General features: G+C 35.4%; 1 protein-coding gene across 9 annotated transcripts in view; it reads left to right on the forward strand.

Annotated features, from left to right (window-relative positions):
- The window catches only part of LOC110449338 (dystonin-like), a 146,460-nt gene that overhangs the window by 22,488 nt on the left and 100,143 nt on the right, over positions 1-23,829 (forward strand). For 8 of the 9 annotated variants that reach the window (XM_021496130.1, XM_021496120.1, XM_021496127.1 and 5 more), the window contains exon 3: positions 16,714-16,783. In XM_021496130.1, the coding sequence (XP_021351805.1) occupies positions 16,721-16,783 (63 nt within the window). In that variant the 5' untranslated portion in view covers positions 16,714-16,720. Of the gene's footprint in view, positions 1-16,667; positions 16,784-23,829 lie in introns of those variants that run through there. The other variant, XM_021496123.1, reaches the window with a different exon arrangement.

A 23,829-nucleotide genomic window follows, 5' to 3' on the forward strand; every position in this document is an offset into this window, starting at 1 on the left:
ATGTTGGCATGGAAATCACATCTCTGCTTGCCGATTAAAATACGTCATAACTTCCATATCATTTAGTAGTCTTTAATGATCCCTGTCCCACTACACTGGGATTTTTTCGTAAATACATTAACCGCCCGTTACTCTCGCTTTGGATTTAACTTTAGCACATTTGAGGTAATACACTTCCCTTGACAAGGTAGCTCAGTTGGTAGCAATCAACCAGAAATCCCGGGTTCAAATCCTGGTCAATGCCCTCTTTTTTTCTTTGATTTTACTTCTCATAAAAGTACTGCAAAGTATGGTTTCTTTTCAAAAATGATTATCCAAGCTGAATCATACCAGAAACAACACTTTCCAATGGTCAGCTACAATGTTTGGCAGTGGCACAAGGATCCTCAAAAGGTCCGATCCTACATATATGTAAGTTAATCGGTAGCTTAATATTTTAAATAATTTTGGAAAAGATTGTACATTTTTAAAATTGTTGTTATTTTATCAAGAAGATTTCTCAGGAGGTCATTCAGGGTAAGATTTCATCCATAGCTAGCCGTGACCTACATATTTACTTGTTTATTGATATTGATAAATCTGAACTGGACACCTGCCAATTTAATCTTGGATAAACGCTTTCTAAGCGTTCCTCAACCTGAAAACACTCTTCAAAATATAAGCCACAAAAGTACTTTACAAGTGGTTCTAGTACCAATCTGTAACATCGAAACTCCATTCACTAAAATCCTCCACAAGATGCCAATGGACTTGTGTTATTATGGTCACATTTGAACTAACGTGCATTTAATATCATCGAAATATGTTCTGTTGATTTGCATTGTTTGCTAAACAGGCCATCTAAGGAAGGTTTTGGTCCCTAGCGACACTGAGGAGTTCTAGAAGGACGAAACAGCTGTGTAATTCAGTTTTAGCTTACCAAATCTTATAGATGCAAACACATGTGTGTGTCTTGTTTCATGTTCCATGTCGTCACGGCAATTGTGATGAAATATAAAGCAAACAGAATTACATTCACACTTGAAAGCTTTTCTATTGACACTACCCATTGATGCATGCAGATGACGTTTCAATACATGGAATAATAGTGGGTTCATTATCTCCCATTCCCCGGGTACAATTTGAATGCTGTCTTTGATTCGCTGTCGAAGTTAGGTGTCACATCACCCGGGTCCGTAATGGCACGTGGATGGGTTACTGACGCACACTGTTTCAGTAACATAGTATGTACCTATCCTGAAAGCTCCTATTTCAAACGAAACATTCAAGCTTAACGTACTCCTACCCCAGATTATTTCAAAGAGGAGAGGGCATCTCCAGGTCAAGTTGAGATATCAAATAGCAATATGGGCTGTGTCTAGTAGTGTATATGTATTAGATGTTTAACACACTTCTACAGAGATACCTAGGATGAGAGGTTAAGACCCCGCTAACATTAGACGGGGGGTGTCTACGCTAGGTTATTATGCTGGCAAACATACCCGTATCTCACCGAATACCAGGATAACCAGGTATGATTAAATTAAGTGAAAATTAAAAGAATGATGTATCAAAATCTGAAAACAAATTAGGTGTATGTCCCTGGTCCAGTAACCGCGTGTATACACAATACACAATAGGATACATATAAGCATTTCTGCAAATTAACGACCGAGAATTTCGCCTACATACTTTAGGTCAAATATAAGTCCATGTTTATTTTTAGTTATGACAATGTTTTATATACGTCATTGTTAATGTCTGTAACAGTGTATATGTAGTAACTAACCATATGGTGGTCGTTATCATAACTGGGTTAATATACATATGAATTCAGCGTCTTCCCTGTGTAATGACATGTACCACAGGTAGTGCAGCAAATGCTTACCATTGCATAGCATCTGATTTCACTTTGGGCTTTTCTGTTTGGATTCATTGGCATGTATCCATGAACCATTCTCATGCTAAAGCATGGAATCCGTGCGAAAGTGTATAGTTTTTGTAACTCGCAAAAATCATGTGAAACACTCACAACGTCAAGTGAAAAATTGAAAACAGTATTCGAAGGCTGTAGGACTCTTTTTAACGTTCTTAGAAATTCTTGACAAATGTAATGGTTTATAGAGTAATTACCGAAACAAGAATGTGGCTTGAGCATGAGAACGGTTTCATGGATACGGACCCTGATTCTATGCTTTTGTTCCCTCAGTTCAGATGATATTCTTTTCTGTGTCGAATTTGAATTCGGATTTTGTCATTCTGTATTGACATTTTGGTATTTTTTCCTATTTTTGTTATTTTTGACGTAAACGTTCTTTCATCCTGCTAACAAACACAGATCACGTCTACTCGCTGTAGACTACCATCACTGTCGATAGATGACACGGAGAGATATCGTTAAGGTATAGTGTTACGTGTAAGTAAATGTTTTAGGTTTGTGCCCCCATCGTTAGATGGTATCAAGGCGGAGTATACGAAGACAGATAACATACAAATTATAGACTAATACTCTAACACACACACATGGCTGAGTTCATATTAATCTCGTGAATTTGATGTCGACTTTGTCCCAGAAATGTCATTCAACTGAGAAAGCAGATTTCAAATCGTATTACTGTTTATGTTACATACTAGCAAATAATAATGGTAATAATTCGTATCTAATATATGTTCTTGGTAATCAGATGTCAATCGAAATAAATAATGAAACAGCTAGTGTCACATTTCTTAGACACGCATGGGTTAGCACTATCCTATGAGGATAATCAGACTTTAAACATCTGGAACAAAATTAAGCTATTTTGTGGTTTTAGAAATGGCAAATACCAAATATGCCAAAATACGACCCACATACAAGCGGTATAGAAGATTTATATTCTGTGTAGACTAAACGTTATTTACATATAAGGGGTTTTTTAACATACAAAAACAGTGTCGGATTAAACTAAACACCCAACACATGCCAATGACGTAACAATCAATACCTGCTCACAAGAACAGTTAACTCTGGAATACGAAAAGACGGAATTCAGGGTTTGGTGTCTTATATTAACTAACTTTAATCATTATGAATGGCCAAACATTTTTGATGACAAATTACCAAATAGACAACAATATTGTATAAAGTTCTAATTACATATTCCGACTAAGAACCTTAAAAAGCATCATTTATATTGCTGTTTGATACATTTATTAAATGAAATATAACACATATACACATCATGTGACTTGAAAGTATTCTGGATTGTCGATAAAACCTGTTCAAGTTGAATTCTTGCATAAATTAAAATCATCGCTAGTCAATTTGCCTTAGTTGGCCACATATATAAACCTATGTGGTACTAAACAGCTTCACAGCGGTAAGAGTACGTAGTAAGCGACATTAACATCAAGCGATTGAATTCCAGTGTTTATAAAACGCAGACATGTCTAAGAGTTTAGACTCTGTAATGACTTGGCTGTCTGGTGTATCACTCTTATCGTCTGTGATCATCATTGATATCAGAAATACCAACACGTTGTCGCCTTGACTGTGACATAGCGGGGTACGTACACGCTAAGCAGTTGTGGCTGGCGAAACTCTTCATAAACATTCCCATTGCCATGTACGATGACTGATATCTATGTGTCTAAGGATAGTTGGCATATAAAAAAAAAATGCTATGGATTGACCAAATCATGAAGGACAAAAATGGATATAATTATCTTTTGCGATAAAATCATCTAAATTATCTTGCTGTTCATCTGAGTTTCATATTTTCATGTATTTTACTGCAAAATATTTTTCTATTATTTTTTTCTTTAAAAGAGTTTCTACCAAAAATTGCTTGATACTTAATAAAAACATTTGAAATTGCAGTTTTAAAGAAGTTGTTGTTTGCGGGGATCACCTCGAAATATAAATAATTTAGTTTAGATTATTTAGATGAATGTATCGCTTCGAAATATCTTCTTTATTGCTAGTGTGCAAGATACAGATACTCGTCCTTAAGAACGTTCTATTGACTGTGCAAGGTCACATCCATATGCATATAGCTACTTGAACAATATCCCTCAGATAGCTTAATCCCGAGCCACATTTTATACACAAGCGTCACATACGTCTATGGCCTTAGTTGGTCTGTGTAAAGCTATAGTTGTGTATAAAGTAGTATGGGAAAGATCACTTATTATATCTATCTACGTATATCTTAGATATAGCGATACCGGTAATGACTGAATTATATCTACATATGTACAACTCGTAGTTAATAAGGCCCTGTGAATCGATATCGGCATTTAATTCTATATTTAAATTCTACCAAAGTAGGTCAAAATAAAACATTAAAGGAACAAAGATTCAATTATGTAAACAAGTGACAAAATGTCACGTTTAGGGTTATCAATACACCGTGACAGGTATGGAGGTAGTAAATCGACCAGGTTGAAATAAGATCCGTTCACAGTGTGAATCTACCCGTATACCCGGTTCCGTTTGATCCGATCGTTTACTTTCTGATTTTATCAGGACATGATCACTGTTTTACGACCCTTGTGAGGCGTGTAAAATTGATTTTATGTAGGACGGAAGCAAAGAAGTGCTTAACAGAGTACAGTATATCGCTATAAGTTATCGTGCCTTGTGGCTACCTTTTAGAGAGATATCATACGTAGAGGGTCTTACATGAGTATCCATGTCATATTGAATTTATAAAACGAGTTCAATAATTTTATATGACACGAGCCTTTAGGCGAGTGTCATATCAAATTATTGCTGCCTGTTGAAGAGCTACACTGTATGATACCCAGCCCCGTTACTTCTGTATATGAAAATTGAATTAAGATATATAAAAGAGCATTGTTCTTACTACCGATAAACTTGATAATATACAAGTTAGCCTCAAGGTTACACTGATGAGAGAAACCTTTGGCTAGCCCGATATTTTATACTGTACACATATGCTTTGTCATGTTTCTGTATCCGACAGCTTCTGTATCCGACGTCTCAGCTAGATAGCAATTCTTTTATAGGACACTAGGTGGCGCGCGGACACAAAACAACCCATCAAGAAGCAAATCAATAAATATTTAACCTTGATCATTGTCATTATATGTGAACAAAAGTAGCATTACAAGTTACAAAAACAGCTGGAAAAAAAATTAAATTAACTGTCATGGAATTGTGAATTTGATACTACACAAACGTGTCTGCGGATGGACTGTCTCGTGTGTACGTACAATATACATAATGTTTACTTCCGGTTCTCCTTTATAGTCCTTAAATTACCTGATTACATACATGTAATTAATTTAATATATTACCCTTGATATAGCAAATCAATATATAAAAGTACCCACACGAACGAATCAACCAATTCTAATCAAATTCCAAAAATACCAAAAGACCATCAGCGTTCAATCTGTACATCACATTGACAGTATCAGGTATATTATGCTAGGTTGATATCTTAAGGTGAACGTGTTAGAACATTTAACCTTAAAATCCTGTGCTTCTCGAGACTTCATTGACACGCATTATTGCATAATTAAAACAATTATTGTTCTTCTAGTCGTAATTGGTTCCTGTATTATTTCATCCCTAGTAAATATGGCTTAACAAAAATGTTGAGGATGTATAGGGGTACATGTAACTGTCTCGAGCTTCTTTTCCTCTTGATTTTGGTTTGTGTGTGTTTGACGTCCTATTAACAGCTATGGGCATTTAAGGGCGTGCAAAGTTTCGGTGGAGGATGAATGCCGGAGTTTCCGGGGGAAAACCACAGACCAACGGCCAGTACCTTACGACGGCCCCACGTAGGTCTCGAACCCGCGACCCAGTGGTGGAGGGCTGGTGGTGTAGCAAATTGCATATGTCAGACGCCTTAACCACTTGGCCACCTCGGCCCCTTTTTTCTTCTTGAAGCGTTTCAACGCCTGATTAACAATCCACAACGATGTTTGAAACTTTTATAAACTATTCATATATGCATAATTCTGTGTACGAAAAGATCCCCGGATTTATTACAGCTGGGCAAATCATAACTTTCAATACATGCACCCAAGCATGTGATTAACATCTAAACCATTACAAATGGGAGAACATAAGATTTAATATATTTTTCCTGTAATTTGATTTGTTTATCTATTCACTAAAGATAAGCGAATCTGAAATTACCTACAATTCTAGAACTTATTTATTTATAAATTCATCACGGATGGACGAATCACAAAGGTAAATACAATGTACATGCATCTCAGAAAACTATTTGCATCAAAATTAATTACAGATGGACGAACCCTTAGAGCTTAAGTGTTATGTGTAAAATATAAACGTACTTTTGAACAGCTATACATCAGGTGGTGGTTTTTACAACATGTTTAACATGATGAATTGTGTCTTTTTCCTGACATTGATGTTCAGTGTGCTTATCGAGTAAGCTGGAACGGAAAAAATATATGTATATATGAATACAAAAACATACGTAGTTAATACAAAATTTTACGACTGGCTGTATTGTATTGCACTACATCTCATCTGACCTTCTCCAGTCCAATATAAAAAAAGTATTCTTGAGAAATGTGTAATAATGAACGAAGTCTATTATTGGGTTAGGATGCTACCAGCATTACAATTCTATCAAACAACGTAAAAGTGTAATATATACTAAAATGAGCGTTCCTTGTGTTTTACATGTTTAACAATGTATAGTGTACATAATTATTAATTCTATCTTTAAGGTGATTTTACTAAAATGCATACCATATGAAGAACTAAAAGTCTGAACTCTTAATAATGGTCTCATTGGGCAAAAGAAAAATCAACTATTATGAGATAGCTTAACAATTATGCAAAGTGCTTCGGAGCCAGGCTTCATTAAGAATCAGAAGCCGTAGTGGTCGACTAGTCATAAGGCCTATGATCGTCTACGAACACTGGCCCTCCACCACTGGGGCGCGGGCTCGAGACCTACGTGGGGCAGTCGCAAGGTCCTGTCCGCAGGTCAGAGTTTTTTCTCCGATAACTCCGGTTTTCCTTCACCACCAAAACCTGGCTCGACCTGAAATTACCATAGCTGTTAATAGGACGTTCAGCACAAGCAAACAATTATACAATACTGGACAATGTCGATATCAGTGATATTATTATGTTATTACGTTGAAGACATAAATTTACAGAAAAGAATGTCTGATCGAAGTAAAAACAGGCGAGGTTAGCATCCCAGCAAATACATAAGACCTCCTTCCCTTTTAAAATGTAGTGCCATTGATTCATTCGAATGTATTATCGCAGCAAACGCATATTGATTAAATACACCTTAACTGGTTTATAAGTGTGCGTCACCTTAAATGACCTTCCCTATACATGTGTAATGGTCCGGGTAATGTTAAATATCACAGAAATTAATCACATCGTCTACGATATGGTTTTACAATAAACACGCTATGTAACGGACAACCCAGGGCTGTTTATCTAGATGTATCACCAGGTTTATATCATGAATGAAATCAACTCAGAATCTGAGGGCTTTATATGAATAAATGAAATCGATTAGAACCATGCAAGAGGTGTGTGTGGCAGTTGCATAATGATTTGACTGTAGTAAATATGAAAATGGGATATTTCTTGGTTGACATTTTAAAAAGCATTTGACATATTCGATAAAGTAAAGGTGTTTCATTTCATGAGCATTTAAGGGTGAATTCACGGGTTATGTATAGTACATGTAGCAGTTTAAAAATGACATAACATGTTTGGAACCACAAATAAACTATGACAAATCCGTGTCAGCTCTTCAGGCAAACATAGATCATATTGTATCGATATTATACCAAGAACAATCGCCGATGGTTCTCAACAGCCAGCCTAAACAAAGCAGTTCCAGTACTATGCATGCACAGTACAATGCCCGTTGATTCGTATAAGTAATCCTTATGTTGAGTCATCTGTAACATAGAACTATAAACATCAATGGAGTCTTTCTGCTATAATGGCTATTACGTCTGTACTAAGAATTACGCAGGCTGTATTTATTGCATACTTGATTGTAAATATATTTAAAAATACACCGCAAATTAAAATGTCAATAGTGGACAGAACAGCATTGAAACAGTGTTTACATGGATATCAATTACAAAAAAAGGAATGTTTTGATGTTTAAAACGCAATTGTAGGATTGCTCTTTTTAATATACATTGTATTTTTGTTGGTTTACGAAACCGATATACTTAGAAAAAAATCACTAATTTTGAGAGGTTTTTTATTTCAACAATTTCGTGACTACTCTTTTTCCACGAATTCATAGGTTCACGAAGTATTTACAATTTTGACATATTTTTGTTTTCCATATGAGTGGGTACTTGTAATCCACGAATTCATATACCCATGAAATATGGGGTGTTTTTTTCGGTAAACCACGAAATTCGGAACCCAGTAAAATATCTTATTTCACAGTAGATAAGTTAGACTGTCCTATATCAGTCCTATGAAAGTCGTAATTCTTTCTTTCTTCTTTTTTTAAATTCGATGAACAAACTCGTCTAGCTTTGATAGAAGTCGCTTTCCCATCAGGGAGCACCTGGTTCCAATCTGAGTTTTAGTGACAGGTATGATGTCTTTCCCTTTGTTTCTGGTGTCTCCTCAACGCTTAGCTCGTTAAAGGTTTTTTTCGTATAGGAGTTCAATAATGACGTCATCCGTGTATGTTGACGCTGTAAAAACAGTTTATTCCATTTCATTATTTTTAATAATGAAACAACATAAATCGGAGTCTACACAAAAAGCATTAATGTTGACCTGCTCAGCAAATCGGCAAGGATGATCGTGTCACATAAACCAAAGTTTTATTCAACATACAGATTACTAGCGCAGAGCTGGTGAGCCAATCTGGTGTGATCAGTGCGTCTCAATTAAACCAAAGTCTGATTAAGTACAGGTAGCACTAGCATGAACATCGTTGGTCCATCCTCAAGGTTACTGTGTCTCACGGCCATTATCATTCACGCGACGTGTGTGTTTCATAAAATGTACAGCAACAAGCTAGGATGTTTAATAATGCTTAGCATATGGATACACGTCCTCAAAATGTCAGGGGTTACGCTCAATGCAACATCTAACTTCTAAGCTGGTCAACTTATACCGTTATGCTGTCGCGTGATTATTTTTATGACCACAAAACGATCAAACTATTCTACTTATGTCATCCACAATGTGGCTCGTACAGATAAGACATATTCCAGGAGTGCATGGAGTGAAAGTGAACGTAACCCCAGATATTTCGAGGATGACTATACACAAATCCATTAAAATCTCGTGAGTGTTGCGAACAGTGTGAATCCTTTGTCCTCTTCCTTTTAATGCAATAGCAATTAAGCTCAACATGAAAAGTCCATGTTACTTGGAGGCACGGTAGTCTAGTGGTAGGACGCCGGGCTCTTGGCCGAAGGGTTGCGGGTTCGAGTCACGGCACGGCACTGTGTTGTATCTTTGAGCAAGATACTTTACTACGCTTGTTCCAGTCTACTCAGCTGTTAATGAGAACGTGGTTGGGCAGTGCTAGAATTGTTGAATGCTAGCTGTTAGCGCCGAAATGGCAGCTCCGGCTGTATGCTCACCAGGCAGTTGAGAAAGGTATTTGCTGGTTGCAAAGGCCCTATTACCATGGAAAATAATTTGTGATCCGCTTTGAGACGACCTACGAACTAGGTTGTGATAAAGCGGTACATAAGAACCTCGCATTATTATTATTACTTTGCGTGTGCAAAATTCATGAAAGAATGTGTCACGTGCATCTAAAATTGTTTTAGTAAAACGCATGATTAGCTGTATTTTTCTGCTTCGATGTAGAAACACTAAACTACACTTTATAAAGAATCGGTTCATTTAATAATGTGTGGTAAGGAGTTTGTCATTATATACCCTACACCATGTTAGAGCGCTAGTATTGCACCTCATTTGTATAGATGAGATCAAGTTCGCAGTAATCGTATGACACGCTAGAGCTGCAGCTAGTCCTCCTGACAGTGGCCCCGATTTTAACACATGTTTAATTAACAACAGGGTTTTCAACACAGGTATTCCACCTGTATCTGTCTACACAGGTCTTCTACCTGTACTTTTCTTCGAATTATCTGAACAAGAAGAAACATCTAAATGTCTCTCGTGAAACCTTTACTACCCGGAACACTCTGTAATGTTAAAATAAAAAGTATGTGTTGTAAGGTATTTCCTGAAGGCAATTCAAAGCATTCATGTCTTTAAGATTATTATTTTTACTTCCATTATGCAGCTTCGTTGTTTACTGTGCGTGTTTGTGTGAAGAACGTTAACCGTCGTTACCTACCACATGTACTATTCTACGCACTACGTGCGTTCTGTAGTCAGCGCACACCGCATGCACCGACAAATTCAACACAATTCAGACATTTACCATGTGTGTAGTTTCGAGTGTATTGTAAAGAGATCTACTTGAGGGGTCTCGTCTTGACACGGAAAGGTCAAACGATAAGGTCATATTGACAAAATGATCAAATATTTAGATATCGTAACACCCTAGCAGATAATCTAAGTAGAGAGGTGGTTTACAGGAGAACAGTTTCGTCTTTGTTGGGGAAGGAAACTCGAGTCCACACTCTTGTCATGCTGTCAGAGATGTCATTAAGATACCAGTAAACACAATGGGAATGGGGGATCACGTCGACAAATCTGGCAACTCTCGTTCCCCGAGACTTGATCGAAGGCTGAACTTTCAAAATGTCATCACAGGACATCTTTTTACGATCGTCTGAAATTTTAAAGATTTTTGGACTGTAGTGAATGTTTTGTCGAATTGTGGTAGTTTATCCTTTTAAATTGAGATGTTACAACCAGAATTCTTCAACACGTGATAAAAAAATATTGATTGAATTCATTAGTAATAAAGAAATAATGCTGCCTGTATCACAGTTGTTTTGGACAACTTTTCGAGATAAATTCACAAAAATGTACAAGTATACCAACTCCTGGGACACATGTACTTCATTTTATCATTAGTCGTTTTCTTATCAGAGACAGGAAAATACAAGTAGGACACATGTTCACGGACTTAGGAAATTCCTTCACTTCAATCTGTCCCTGGGATTCATTACTGAAGATAAGGAAATTCACCTAACTGAAGATATTTCCTTACAGCCGCGATAGTGCTATCCTATGGGAAAACTTCAGTTGAAATAAGAAATGATTTCTGTGTCGCTATACAGTCTGATTGGATCACCATTTATGGGTTAATAATTGATTTACATACAGAGTTCATATGTAACGGGAATTAAATATGATTTAGTGATGATATTATATAGAAATAAGCACGGGGCCCGTTACTTTATTAACAGACACGGTTTAATCGACGGGTGTGGCAAGACTAGTCTGTTTATCATTGTATACAGTTGCGATGACGTCTGGATTGTTCTGTAATATTATGGCACAAGAGATCGGGGTAGGGGAGGATATTGCTTTCAAAGGATCCCAGATCTAAGTTAATTTTAAGTCAATGTACATGTATAACTTATGCATTATTTTATAAACTTAACATGAGAGAACTTGCAGAAGTGAAGCTTGAAATACGTTGAGTTTCAATTGAATTGAACACTTGTAGATATCAACACTAGTGCATTTTTTTCCCACCTTTAATCTTTGATATCAATCCGACGACACTTTCAATTATATCGGTGAAGCAGACAAGATTATACTGAATACTTTGAGCTCGTTTTGCTCTTACACCATATAATTACCCCCCTCTACTCAATCTCGTCGTCTGCTCCTGTGTTAATGTAATCAACGCATACCGAGCATCTGTAGCTTAAATACACCGTTTTATTTATCTTTTAATTCAAATTCTCTGGACATTTTCTTTCGAAGAACAGTAGCTTGTGACATTTTTTAATACTGATCATTTTGAATTCTATATTGTATCAGTTTTGTTGTCATTTTTGACAATTAAGAAAATATCCTTAATTGAAACCTTGCCTAGATGTGTCAAAATGAAGCTGATGCGCTGAGATTGTGCAAATACCGTATACCTGGCGTTTGTTGACATTCCTGTAGCGCCAGCACCGCCTACTAAAAGCACATATCTCCAGCAAAAAATTCAGAAGATTTTTAAAGTAAACAAAACGGCTATTTACTTGGTGTTACGGGTGGTCGACGCTGTATGAGAGAAGTCTCTTTGAATGCTTCCGTTTGGAAATATTTGTAAAGCTACGTGCGTTTATCTGGCACTTTAAATGTATTTACCTGGAAAATCAAAGCAATTTTACTGAATTAAAGACATAGTTAACACGTAAGAGACAAACTCTATACATCACAGACTTTAAAACCCAATTGAATTATGACACTGTGTCAGTACTTGACATCGATGTGTCTGACAAAAATTCAAACTTACACCGTGTAACGCTCAAACGAGAATACGTGAGCAGAAACTGTCTGAAGGCCATTAACACCTGTACGACCATTAATTAACACCTGAGCACGTGGAGGGATAAATATAGTATTGTTTCTGTGCTCCGTTTACAACAGTAAGTACATTAATGTGTTTTACATGGTAGAGTGATAAAGACTATAGATACAGGTCAACGAACTATTCGACCTAATTGTTCTTTAATTATATGACTTTGAATATTACCTACACAGGATTTTAAGCAGGAAATTCTATGTCTATGTATGCGGTTTAATCACCTAAATTACATGCTATGGGATATCTCCCGTGGTTCCCACTCCTTCATCGTCTAATATACGAAATCGTGTGGTTTTGTAAATAATTTTGTAAAATATTGGGTACCAACACACATATTTCTCCTCTCAATTTAGAAATGATTGGAGCATTTTTTCATTAAACAGCCATTCATATCTACATTGTATATATAATTTATTATGAATTTGAGATGTTATTTTGGATTTATGCATCAAAGCAACATGTGCTTTTCTTTAACAAGTTTTCTTATCACAAAAACACCCCGTACTTCATTTTGTTTGCATAATTTTGTAAATTATCTTGTAAATATGTTTCTCTATATTTTGAATTGTAAAGAGGATAAAACTGAATTGAAATGAATTGATAAATTTTAAGTTACATTCAATTTCATAATATAAAGTAGATTTGTTTTATCTATTGTTTGCACGTATGCCTGTATTTGAGTTTTATGGGAAGGACGAGAATGAAATTTTATTGAAAATTATAAAAAAAAAAAAGATATTCGCGGAAGTGTGTTTTCCTGTAAATGTTTCTTATTCCAATATGTCATTGACCCCTATACGTCACACACATTTATCACATATGGCAGCCATTCTCCTGACTAGATATGTTATCATCCATAATGAAATAATGGATGATTATATTGTCTTTAAAATATTTTGAGCGTGCAAAGTTACGGGGCATCAGTGTACTTTTAACTCGGCAAGTAAGGACTAAACGCAACGTTTCGTGTCCACGTAAATAATGAAGGTCATGTGAAATTGTTATAAACTGATAAACTAAATTAATAACAAAACAATTGAAAAGATGAAACTCGACACTAAATTAAGAGTTTACGGTTAATGAAACCCTTTATTATGACCTTGTTCTGATTGAAATTTTACAACTAAAGAATATTGAATTCCACATACAATATATAAATAGAATAAGATTTTTATTTTGACCTGAATATTTTGTGTGTACCGCCTAGTTGTGAGATTTACTACTAAAGATCAACCTTCTGTGTAATAAAAGGAGAAAACATGACTGCTGATAGTTACACCAGGGCCTCAGATCTGTTGTATAAACCGGTTTTAGCTAGGAAACCTAAACTTCACAGGAATTTGCGGTTAGGTCATTTAGTAGAATGATTTTATTTTGCAATATTCTGGGAAATACTCATTTCCGGAATTTAAGGTACACCTCCTACCTGTATCACGTGTTACCCACACGTCCTGTCAACCTGCACGTGCGGGGTACTTCACATTCCTCCATGCTATTTACCAATTTGTATTTCCGTTTATCATATCAAGAGATTTTCTTTCCTCGTAAAATCGTATCTTTTCTTGATATGGCATCAACAAGGATCAGGTGTGTCCTATGAAACAGTACACAACATTTACCTGACATAAGAACAGTACTGGTACAATGCATGGGCTGCCTAGCTGTTGCACTATTTTTGCATACGTTAAATTTTTAATTAATCTGTGATTTATGGCGCAATGTCGCTATTACATAATTCTGTGATGTACACTTATGTACATGTTGAGGTTAAACCTGTTATAAAACTGCTGTGTTAGTTACAGAACCAGGTAAGGTCCCATACCTGTAATACTATATACAATTGCATTCCGTTCCTGTTTCATCGGCTGTTTCCATAGCAACACTTTTGATCTCTATCTTTTCTCGTCTCTAGATCTTCTGTCTATTCCTTCTTTTTCCGCTGTCTCCCAAGGCACACGTCTTCATACAAAATGTACGGGGACGTTATATTGAAAACCCCAACAAAACTAAACCAATGTTATTACTATTATACAAGTACCATCCATCCCACTTACAATGTACACACTCCGTTAATTATAAGATGGATGTGTGTGTGGCGCAGTGTATTACGCACTAGCCTTTCGCCAAGGCGGTCCGGGTTTGATTCCCCAATTGAACGTAAAAAAGTATGGGGTCACCTGCCCGACCACGTATATGCAGCATAGTCATATGCCAAGAGGCTGAATCAGGCACTGTGTTGATGGGGCTATCGTCTTTCATGAAGCTGAAACATGCTAATATGACGGGATAACAATCTCTTTGTGTTGTAGGCCCACATTCTAGCATGACGGGATAACAGTCGCATTGTGTTGATGGCCACACATTCTAACATACTGTCATATAGTTGACGTATATCGTTTTAGCTCTGTGTGACTCGTCTGCATTATACATATATATTGCATATATAATTTAATAATGTTTTGTAATATCTTTAACATCTTTTTCATGGTCTGATGGTTTTATGCTAAATAGTTTGTCTGTTATGATATCATTTTTAACTTTTCATTTTTTAAATTTTGGTTGATCGGTTTTATTTGTTATATCTATAAGGAGTCTTTTTTCTGAATATCCTGTTTCATTGGTCCAAAGGGACTCATCGCAATGATATGACCTAATTCGGGTTTTTTTCATTTTTTTTTTTATTTAAGGATATTCTCATTTCTGAATTCTGAAGTATTTAGAAATGACAAAGGTGATGGTGTAAGCAATATATTTTGAATATTATAGCGTCGAGTACCTGCGATTATCATCTACCAGCTGTCCGATATCTGTATAATATTTCAGTACATTTGTTAACATCTATAAATTAGAACATTTACATAATTAACTAATTTCCTAATTAAAAAATATTAAATATTTAAACCACGACACAAATTGCTTTGAATTTTGATATTATTATGGACTTGTACTTTGCGGAAATATTAAAGTGTACTGAGCAGTATATTGCAATTTGTGCTAGTGTGTTTTATTTTGTTGTAGTGTGTTTTATTTATAATAATCTGCAGTTATGAACAAACACTGATCAGGATGTTTTATGACGTAATATTCACGTGAACATATATAATTCTCAATATATTGGAAACAAACTCGAATTGAAAGCACATTGATATGATATAAAATCACATTCCTTTATAACTATTAGATCTTATTACATAGAGACCATAAGCGTTATTTGGGTTCGGATGTACTTTAAACGGGACACGCCCCAAATCTACCCATTTGTCACCCGGCCCCCTACCGGTTGTTGATGTCTTCCTGAACCCCTAAATGCTGTTAATCTTATCTGTGTTAGGGGGCGTATACAGCATGACTAACTTACACCTCTGTTACGCCTACAAGATGTACATTTTACCTGTCACTGAGAAGGAATGCATGTTATCAACTTCATTTACCTGTGTTTACACCAACTGTTAACAAATACAGGTAATGTTGAATAGGATGTATTTAGTGTTCACTGATACGGTATAAAATTAACAACTGTTTGACCCCTGTATGACCCATTTAGATATGTAATAACGAGGAAACATGCTGCTTAAACCGGGGTGCAGTTTGCTCGCATATTGAATTGTACATTATTTTATATGTGGTGTGCTTATGTATTTTGATATTGCATATTTAGCAGCTGCTATTTCACAATTCTAAATTGATAAACATGGAGTCATATATACTCCACACAAGAAAGAGGATAAGGGGTTTACACGTTAATGGTTTTGTCACAACTACCGGTATTTACAAACTCCGATCATGAGTTGACAAATACAAAGAAAAGACATGCTAACGAAATACAGGTAACATATTGCCGCATTGTTAAACAGTTTATTAAGTAGAGTTACTATTTCAAATATTCATGTAGCCTTACATCTTCAATGTTAATGATGTGGTGCTGTGTTAAATGCTCCCGTTAACTGTGTTTATGACGTATAGGAAATACCATTTAAAGTCCTCTTACCCCCGGGACAGCGCTGCGGTTTACCTGTAGTATTTAATCAACGCACAATTGTTCACCTTTAAAATTATATGTATTTGACCTTTGCAGAAGATGCGCAAGATACAGACGCCCCTATTTGTATTCCCACTCGTGTATTGATTAATGAATCGCCACAGGTGAAAATGTTCGTTTCATGTGATACGGAAGCAGATAGTTCTATTTGAACTTTGCGCATGCGTGAACTTGTATGTGTCATATCGAGATGACTGACTTCATTTTTGTGTACATATTTGTGTGTTACAGTTAAAACATGGGATCCCGACGGGACGGTGGAGGACCCGATCAGTATATTGGGATTATAAAAGACAAACAGGTAAGACTTTTCTAATTAACACACTTGGATAACCCAGATATACCTGGTTTATTTACACCTGTACACAACGTTTTACCGGTCAGTTGAGTGTTTGTGTGGGACACCATATTTAAATACCTGTCTATAAATAGCTCACCTGAGCTAAGATAGGGAGTTCCCACTTTGTACCTTGACAAAGCAGTATTTCTATAGTATGTGCACACCTGTGATTTTTACACCTGTCGGAGGTATAATAACCCAAATAACATAATGTATTTCAGTTTGTCAATGATTTAAGCGTTGGTATCGTTTACCCGCTGTTCTAACTAAGCTATCTGTGGAGTTTCCGTATCGATCCGTCGACCTTATCAAATGAAAGGTAAAAATGAGGCGCCCAAAGGTATTCTTTTACAAAGAAAAATGTTGACGTTTATCTTTGAAATATCGTAAACAGTCATTATCATAAATATCTCTAATGCTGTTAACTATCAATGTGCCTAGAGGTCTATTACGTTTCAAGACATATTATGAATGTATACATGTAACTCGCCCTGTGTGTTGCGTACAATGTTATTTACAGGTAAACACTGCCAACAAGTAAACACTCAAATGTTTACAGTAAAGACTTCCTCGGTGTCGGCCATGAAATTAAATCTTAATTATAAGTTTAATGTCGGCATGCTGTAACAGCACGTCAGCGGTAGTGTAATATCAGGATTAAACCGAGTACCTACACATATAGGGATCAACACGGGCATGAGACCATAAAACCGTTTTACAATGCCGATGTCAATCTCGGACAGATAAGGACTTTATCCATGATTAGAGACATATTTTGGAACCACGTACATTGTTTCCTGTAGGTATATAGACTAATTACACATGTAAGCATATCTAAAATCGCTATGTAAGCAATGTTGTCTCGTGCGTGTTGTAATTTTAATAGCGATCACGACGACAGTAAGCCGTAAAGCTCTTTAACATTGTTATTCTGAACGAGGGATAAATGTACTATTACACCTACTACTATACTGTCTACACATACAACTACTACTATACTGTCTACAACACTACTACAATACTGTCTACACATACAACTACTACTATACTGTCTACAACACTACTACTATACTATCTACAACTACTACTTTACTGTCAACAACACTACTACTATACTGTCTACACATACAACTACTACTATACTGTCTACAACACTACTACTATACTGTCTACACATACAACTACTACTATACTGTCTACAACACTACTACTATACTGTCTACACATACAACTACTACTATACTGTCTACAACTACAACTACTACTATACTGTCTACACATACAACTACTACTATACTGTCTACAACTACAATACTACTATACTGTCTACAATACTACTACTATACTGTCTACGCATACAACTACTACTATACTGTCTACAACACTACTACTATACTGTACTACTATACTGTCTACAACTACAATACTACTATACTGTCTACAATACTACTACTATTCTGTCTACGCATACAACTACTACTATACTGTCTACAACACTACTATTATACTGTCTACACATACAACTACTACTATACTGTCTAAACATACAACTACTACTATACTGTCTACACATACGTCTACAATACTACTACTATACTGTCTACGCATACAACTACTACTATACTGTCTACAACACTACTTCTATACTGTCTACACATACAACTACTACTATACTGTCCACACATACAACTACTACTATACTGTCTACACATAACACTACTACTATACTGTCTACACATACAACTACTACTATCCTGTCTACACATACAACTACTACTATACTGTCTACAACACTTCTACTATACTGTCTACAACTACTACTATACTGTCTACACATACAACTACTATTATACTGTCCACAACATTACTACTATACTGTCTACAACACTATACTACTATACTGTCTACAACTACTACTATACTGTCTACACATACAACTACTACTAAACTGTCTACACATACAACTACTACTATACTGTCGACAACACTACTACTATACTGTCTACAACTACTATTATACTGTCTACAACTACTACTATACTGTCTACACATACAACTACTAGTATACTGTCTACAACACTACTACTATACTGTCTACACCTCCTACTATACTGTCTACAACACTACTACTATACTGCCTACACAAATACAACTACTACTATACTGTCTACAACACTACTATTATACTGTCTACACATACAACTACTACTATACTGTCTAAACATACAACTACTACTATACTGTCTACACATACTACTACTATTATACTGTCTACAACACTACTACTATACTGTCTACAATACTACGACTATACTGTCTACACAAATACAACTACTACTATACTGTCTACAACACTACTTCTATACTGTCTACACATACAACTACTACTATACTGTCTAAACATACAACTACTACTATACTGTCTACACATACAACTACTACTAAACTGTCTACACATACAACTACTACTATACTGTCCACACATACAACTACTACTATACTGTCTACACATAACACTACTACTATACTGTCTACACATACAACTACTATTATACTGTCTACAACATTACTACTATACTGTCTACAACACTATACTACTATACTGTCTACAACTACTACTATACTGTCTACAACACTATACTACTATACTGTCTACAACACTATACTACTATACTGTCTACAACACTATACTACTATACTGTCTACAACTACTACTATACTGTCTACACATACAACTACTAGTATACTGTCTACAACACTACTACTATACTGTCTACAATACTACGACTATACTGTCTACACAAATACAACTACTACTATACTGTCTACAACACTACTTCTATACTGTCTACACATACAACTACTACTATACTGTCGACAACACTACTACTATACTGTCTACAACTACTACTATTCTGTCTACAACACTACTTCTATACTGTCTACAACTACTACTATACTGTCTACACATACAACTACTACTAAACTGTCTACACATACAACTACTACTATACTGTCCACACATACAACTACTACTATACTGTCTACACATACTACTACTATTATACTGTCTACAACACTACTACTATACTGTCTACAACTACTCCTACTATACTGTCTACAACTACTACTACTATACTGTATACAACACTACTACTATACTGTCTACAACACTATACTACTATACTGTCTACAACACTACTATTATACTGTCTACACATACAACTACTACTATACTGTCCACACATACAACTACTACTATACTGTCTACACATACAACTACTACTAAACTGTCTACACATACAACTACTACTATACTGTCTACAACACTACTACTATACTATCTACACATACAACTACTACTATACTGTCTACAACACTACTACTTTACTGTCTACACATACAACTACTACTATACTGTCTACACATACAACTACTATTATACTGTCTACAACATTACTACTATACTGTCTACAACACTATACTACTATACTGTCTATACATACAACTACTACTATACTGTCTACAACACTACTTCTATACTGTCTACACATACAACTACTACTATACTGTCTACAACACTACTATTATACTGTCTACAACTACTACTATACTGTCTACAACTACTACTATACTGTCTACACATACAACTACTATTAGACTGTCTACAACACTACTACTATACTGTCTACACATACAACTACTACTATACTGTCTACAACACTACTATACTGTCTACAACACTACTACTATTAAAACTATTGTTAGAGTAGGTTTAATTTTAAGTGTTCCAATTAATGCAACGGTCGAAATTGAAAAGAATATTTGTTTTTGATTTGGAGTATAGCAATAAAAAAATATTTTTCAAGCATAGAGTTACTTCCCTTGTCAATGTTTTCACCTCTCATTTTGATGCTATGCATTTATAATTCCTGCATAGAAATATAGGAAAAGTGTAGGATTGACATGAAACGTATGTGTACGTACCGAGCACGATCTTTGTAGTTTTTGCTTTTTGTATTTCTTGTCTCAAATACTACAATTTCGAACGCATATAATTCTTTAAAATGCACCTCAAGATGTGATTTATATGGAACAGTTATGTAGAAAAGGAGTTGAGCAAATATTTCGTGATGGTATATATACACGTTAATTTTACAGTCAAAATAGCCGGTGTCTTGAAGCAGTACTCAACAATATTGTAGTTCATTTAGCGTAATGGTTTCTTCATTAATTTGTTTAACGAATCGTTTGAGTGGGACTACATTTGTATTATATGAAATACACAAACCTTTTGTTGCTTGTCAACATTAGTCAACATATAAAAATCAATAATTTCATTAAATTGTACATGCTTGTCAATTTTCATTTACCCAAGGGCATCGATACAATACTATGTTAATCTACACGTATATATAAACATCTATTAGGAGAGTAGGTAAAGGCACTACTTATACAACTGTTAGATCATGATCTAAATGAGTGTACATGCATCAAATGTTGGTTACATATTGTTTACACGTCTATATGATAATGTGTTTACCATGGGAATTCTCGGGTACCTGCTATGTAATACTTATGTAATATTCAAGTACTATGAATGTATACTATTGCAGTATGTACAAGTATGTTATATACTGTAAATTCTACATAATTGTACATTGCAATTCCGTACATGTACATTGTATCTATGATAAACGCTGTATATATAGAACCTTTCTTTATAATATAATTACATAAGTGTGTATGCACAGAGGTAAATGTAATATATGTACCTACACGTATATATGACATAATATGCTGTATTATAATATATAATTGCATGTATGTGTATACATGTATACTTGGAATGTATATGTTGTACATTTCTGTACATTTATTACCTATATACATTTTAGTATGTACATATGTGCCCCTTAACAGGTATAATTTAGTACACACGGGTATACTTTTACCTATATATATAGGTATCATTTTCAGACCGGAGACTTGTACCGTGTCTCTTTAGACAACAACGTACTAGTATATGAATTATTTATTTTATGTGAGGAGTGAGTGGCTTCCCTAGTAAACACGTATACTCTCTATCTCTGTAGTACCCTGATAAAGCTACATGGCCTACTGTAACACTCCGTTCACGATGGAAGCCATGTCTCTGGCTAATTAATAGAACCCCACTGTATGAGACTTACTTAGATTAGTAAATTTTGAATCATTCGCTATTTTATAATTATCAAAATTAAAAAAATACGTCCTCGATCGGGTTCAAAATGATCACAAACAGGTAATAACCACAATGATACCTCTTTTGTTCCAATTTAACTGAAATTGTCTAATTTCAAATTGTTTACTTAATGTATTTAAAGTTTAACAAAACATGTCTTATAATCTCAGCAGAACCGCTAGCATAACATAACCTTTTATATATATATATATATATGTCATAAAATATGGACTATAGGATCAGAGGTGTCAAAAAACATGCAACAATTTTGCAGCTTAAAAATTAAGTGTCGGCTCAAAACAAACATGGCATACTATTTGTTCACCGTACCATGGTACAGAGAGATATCAAATCTCTATATATCAACTTTAATTCAGACCCTTGCGAGTGTATCCCTGTATTGAAGCAGTATGCAGCATTGGAAATATTACATATATTTTACTTATTTCGTGACAACCTACCAGGAACACTCAATCCCTTCATAAAGAAACCATGTACACGCACAACTCAAACGCCCAAAGCTGTGTCACCTATATGTACACACCCATGTACGTACAGTGATGTATATATAGTATCAATATTGTCGCGGTGTTGCTGATTCAAGACGACAAATATTTTGACATGGACAATTCCCTGCTTAACGTTCATCATTTAGGGTAATGGGAACTGAGTTTCCCGTTGTCAGTATAATGTGATTTGGGGAATACTGTGCAGGCGTGCCTTCGTAGAGGTATTTTATTGAGGTAAGCACTCTAACATTGGCATCATATGCGTGCTATACTGCTCATCTGCTGGATAACCGATCTACTCGGTATAGGAAGCGAACGTAAAACCATTTGAATACACAAATACACTAACATACCGCCTCTAGGATAAATGCACACATGTACAAAATGTATTCATGCATTGCACACATGGGGGCACGTCCTTATATGACCTTAGCTGTTAAAAGGACGTTAAGCAAACTAAAACTAGACTGAAACTAAACGACAGGGAAAATGTGTTCTTATGACTTCATCGTCTTCCTTGACGTCAGCTGGTCCAATATTACTATCTAAATCCATGAGCAAACCTGTAATATATATGTAATAAAACACGGTACAGGAGCTGAAGCTCTAGTTAGCAACCCTGTCCTATCCCCTTAAAACAGCCGGCTTGTTCCATAACTTTTACGTATATACATACACCCCACAAACCGGCAGAACTTTATACAGGACAACTTTGCATATTCATATGTACATTGTAGCTAACAATATCGTATCACATCAAATAACAGCTGTGAGACCAATTGATACCCATGATTTATATCTTTGATATACATGTACATTTACATCGCAGACCAAGCTTAACTTATAATGAATATCAACCTAAATATTAGTGAATCTTTCAATATATTGTCATAGCAAACTTGCATGTTAATATCTGGTTTACACTGATTATTTATCCTTTGAAACCTACACACGTATGTACATTGTATAATGCCAAAAGGACCTGTTACAGGAACAAAAGAATTTTGCCCACAAAGCAATTTAATCATTACTGGGTTATATTTGTAGCTCCCTAAGACACGACCCATGAGATATTTTTAAAAAATGAAAAAGGTCCCCAGGGCCTGTGCTATGAACTATTTAGTGATGCCTTCCAAAGGTGTACGACAGGGTTCACTTTTTTGTCCAAAAAACTATCAAAACAATGTTTTACGCTATCAAATAATATTATATTATTTAAAGTAGGATCTGCTGCAAATTATGAACTCAAATATGTTACAAAAAATTGCATAATA

The sequence above is a fragment of the Mizuhopecten yessoensis genome, unplaced genomic scaffold, assembly GCF_002113885.1.
Source record: "Mizuhopecten yessoensis strain PY_sf001 unplaced genomic scaffold, ASM211388v2 scaffold4583, whole genome shotgun sequence".
In the NCBI taxonomy this organism is placed as follows: domain Eukaryota; kingdom Metazoa; phylum Mollusca; class Bivalvia; order Pectinida; family Pectinidae; genus Mizuhopecten; species Mizuhopecten yessoensis.